The 4,011-nt window shown below is 59.3% G+C and overlaps 1 protein-coding gene across 1 annotated transcript; it reads left to right on the top strand.

Moving 5' to 3' along the window:
• Nucleotides 1-313: 313 nt before the first annotated feature.
• LOC117854586 (uncharacterized) lies at nucleotides 314-2,872 on the top strand. The gene is made up of 2 exons (XM_034736812.1): nucleotides 314-1,003; nucleotides 2,789-2,872. Exons 1-2 carry the CDS (start codon nucleotides 314-316, stop codon nucleotides 2,870-2,872), a joined length of 774 nt encoding a protein of 257 aa, XP_034592703.1.
• The last annotated feature ends 1,139 nt before the right edge of the window (nucleotides 2,873-4,011 follow it).

Below are 4,011 nucleotides of genomic sequence, written 5' to 3' on the forward strand. Positions count from 1 at the left end.
TGCTCTACATCGCGGCGATCACCCAGGTGGTTAGCGCGGCTGTGGTAGTGGAGCGAGAAGAAGAGGGACATGCCCTCAAGGTGTAGTACCCGGTGTACTTCATCAGCGAGGTCCTGTCCGAGTCCAAGGCGTGCGCATGAGGTACATCATCCGCCTCCATTTTCCTGCATCTAATAATGTTGCTGAGTACGAGGCCCTCCTCAACGGGCTTCGCATCACCATCGAGCTGGGCATCCGGCGGCTGGACATCCGAGGCGATTCTCAGCTAGTCGTCGAACAAGTCATGAAGGAGTGGAGTTGCCACGACCCCAAGATGGCAGCCTACTGCAACAAAGTCCGCAAGCTCAAAGACATGTTCGACGGAATAGAGCTCAACCACGTCACGAGGCGTTTCAATGAGGCGGCCGACGAACTGGCGAAGGTGGCATCCGGCCGAAAGCCCATCCCCGACAGCGTCTTCATCAGTGACCAATACAAGCCCTCGATCCGTTACCACGAACCGGGAAGGGTCGGTGACGCACCACCTGCCCCGGACTTGAGCGCCGACCCAGGAGAGGTCGGCAACGCGCCACCTGTCCCGGACTCGGGCGCCGACCTAGGCAAGGTCCGCAATGCTCCACTTGTCCTGGACTCGAAGGCCGACCCCTCCGACCCTGAGGTCATGGAGATCGATGTGAACCCAGCAGAGGGGCCTAACCTCCCCCTGACTGGAGAGCGCCGTACCTCGACTACCTTATCCGCGAGACGCTCCCGGCGAACAAGACGGAGGCACGTAGGATTGTGCGCCGTGCCAAATCCTTCATCATCATTGACCAGGAGCTTATACAAGCGGAGCCACTCCGGCATCCTCCAGCGCTACATCCCGATCAAGCAGGGAAAGGCGCTGATTCAGGACATCTACACCGGAGCCTGCAGCCACCACGCCACGCCAAGAACCCTCGTTGGGAACGCCTTTCGGCAGGGCTTCTACTGGCCGACGGCGGTCGCCGACGCCAGCCTCGTGGTACGCACCTGTGAAGGGTGCCAATTCTTCATGCACCAAACTCATCTGCCCACACAGGCACTCCAGACCATCCCCATCACATGGCCCTTCGCGGTTTGGGGTCTGGACCTCGTCGGGCCCTTCAAGAAAGCGCCTGGGGGCTTCACCCACCTGCTTGTCGCCGTCGACAAGTTCTCCAAGTGGATCGAGGCATGACCGGTTGCGCAAATCATGTCCGAGCAGGCGGTACAATTCTTCACCGACATAATCCATCGCTTCGGAGTCCCCAACTCCATCATCACGGACAACGGCACGCAGTTCACCGGGAAGAAATTCCTCCAGTTCTGCGACGACCACCACATCTGAGTGGACTGGTCGGCCATGGTGCATCCCCGCACGAATGGGCAGGTTGAACGGGCCAACGGCATGATACTCCAGGGTCTCAAGCCATGGATCTTCGACCGCCTCAAAAAGTTCGGCGGCCGGTGGGTCGCGGAGCTCCCCGCGGTCCTATGGAGTCTGAGGACGACCCCCAGTAGGGCGACCGGCTTCACCCCATTCTTCATGGTCTACGCGTCCAAGGCAATCCTCCCCATCGACCTAGAGTACGGATCGCCGAGGGTCAAGGCATACGACAAACAGGGGAACCAGGCATCGCTCGAAGATGCACAAGACCAGCTCGACGAAGCACGCGATGTGGCCCTGCTGCACTCGGCCAAGTACCAGCAGGCCTTACGACGATATCCTAGTCGTAAGGTGCGAGGCCGAGCATTTAACGTCGGCGACCTGGTGCTCCGCCTCGTCCAGGACAACAGAGGTCGGCACAAGCTGACCCCTCCATGGGAAGGCCCATTCATCATCGCGCAAGTACTGTGGCCAGGCACGTACAAGCTGCCAACCCCTGACGGACAGATCTTCAACAACGCTTGGAACATAGAGCAGCTAAGACGCTTCTACCCTTAGTTTTTGTTTCCATGTTCTGTACATAAACACTTCTGTAACTTGTCGATTCAACGGAAAATGAATTTGAGTCGATTTCGTTCAAGTTTCATATCGAACTCAGGGATATCCGACCGTGGCTCTGCCCCAGGGCCGCATATCCCTCGGGGGATATCAGGGGCTCCAGCCCAAGTCACTTGACATATTCTCAAACCGCCATTTCTTTTCGAGCCGACCCTCTTCCTAAACATTTGGGCATGAAAAGGAGAGAGTGCACGAATGGCGTTCAGGCAAGACTGATTGGACTGCAAAAAACCCTATGCCCCAGCGGCTACAGTGCTTTTTCCCATCAGCGCTTACTGACGCGCCTGACCCGCGCTCTAAACTTTCCAAACCCAAAAAACAAGAAAGAGGATCGAAAACTTTTTTCGACAAATTATAGAAAAGGCCTCTGTGGCCATCACAAAAACAAGTTCAAAGTCAAACTAACATATTTACATCTGGGACGCCTAAGCCCGATACAGCTAACTCATCCTGGGGTCTTCGGGCGGGATGGCTTCATCCTCTAGAAGCTTCGCCAAGGCCTCCGCTGGGTTGAGCATCGACGCATCCTATAGAAAAGTCCAGCTCGATCTCATCCAGCTCGGAGTAGCCAAAGGCGTACCCCCCGCTCATCCTGGCGAAGTTGATGCCGGAGTAGTGGGAGCCGAAGACACCGAAGGCTCACCTCACGCCGACGCGGAGCGCCTCCTAAGCGATCTCGCGGGCCTGCCGGTACATCCCAAGGACATGAGTCGCCAACGAACTCATCCCCTCCCCCTGAACCATGCTGAGGCCATCGCAGACAACATGGACCGCATCCCGCAGGTTGCTGTGCTCGGCGCGCTCCGTGTCGAGGACCTCCCTCAGCCAGGCGATTTCGGCTATAAGGTCCGTCCACAGAAGTCCTAGTCAGAAACAATCACAATACCACAAAGGCAAAGAGACAAGAGGAGCCTTACCCTCGGACTGAGCCTTCAACTCACGCTCCCGGTCGAGCCCCTGGGCCACAGTGGTCTGAAGCCCCTACACTTGCATGTGGAGCTGACTAACCTCCGCCCCGAGCTCGACCGCCATCTTCTCGGCCTCGTCCCTCTGGGTCGTCTCGAAGTCATGGTCCTACCAAGGTTTCTGCCGCTCGCACCGGATACGCTCGACGGTTTTCTGAAGGGCTTCATATTCCCCCTTTAGCCCTGCGAGCTCCTCGGCATCAAGGTGGGCCTTCTCAAGAGCGGCCTGGAACTCCTCGTGATCGAGGCGAGCCTTCTCAATGACGGCCTTGAACTTGTCCTCCTCCTGCCGCGCATCCTCCCGCGCCACCTGCTCATGCCTGCGCAGGTCGTTGATGACTTGCTGAGCGGCGGCGACTTGCATGGTCAGCTCCCCGGTCCGCCTCCTCTCCGTGGAGAAGTGTTCCTAGAGCTCCCGCTCAAGCTGAAGGAACTCGGACTTCCCTCGGCTGCAGTCCTGGAGGGCCTACAAAACAATCTATGCTCAGCAACGAAGAGATAAGAGGAAAACAACCGCCGGGGAAAACACCATACCTGGCCACCAGGAACGACAACGCCGTCCAACTCCCCCATCATGGAAGATAGGGCAGCGCGGACATTCGCAAGCCCGCCCTACACCGCCTACCACTTGCCCCACTCCTCGGCGTCGTCCAGCACGAAGAGGGGTCGCTGCGGGTCATCGCGTACCCTCCAGCGCAGGGTAGGCCCACCCCACGCCTTGGGAACGGGATTAACCAAGGCAAGGGTGGGAGCCGCTCTGGCCGCCCCCAACGCCGCCGTCCCCGACGCCGCCGCTTGGGCCGGCGCCACCGCCTTTGACGCCGCCGGCCTCGACGATGGCTCCGGCACATCCTCCACCGTCTCCGTCACAGCTGCCGGATCAGGTGTTCCCATCCCTGTCGCCGCCGCGGCCTCCATCACGGCCGCCGGGGCAGGTGTCCCCGCCTCCATCATGATCTCCGGGCAGGCGTTCCTGCCCCCACCACCGCCGATGTCTCCATCGCGTCCGCTAGGGTAGGTGTCCCCACCTTCGCTGCCGCC

The sequence above is a fragment of the Setaria viridis genome, chromosome 1 (genome assembly GCF_005286985.2).
Source record: "Setaria viridis chromosome 1, Setaria_viridis_v4.0, whole genome shotgun sequence".
NCBI lineage: Eukaryota > Viridiplantae > Streptophyta > Magnoliopsida > Poales > Poaceae > Setaria > Setaria viridis.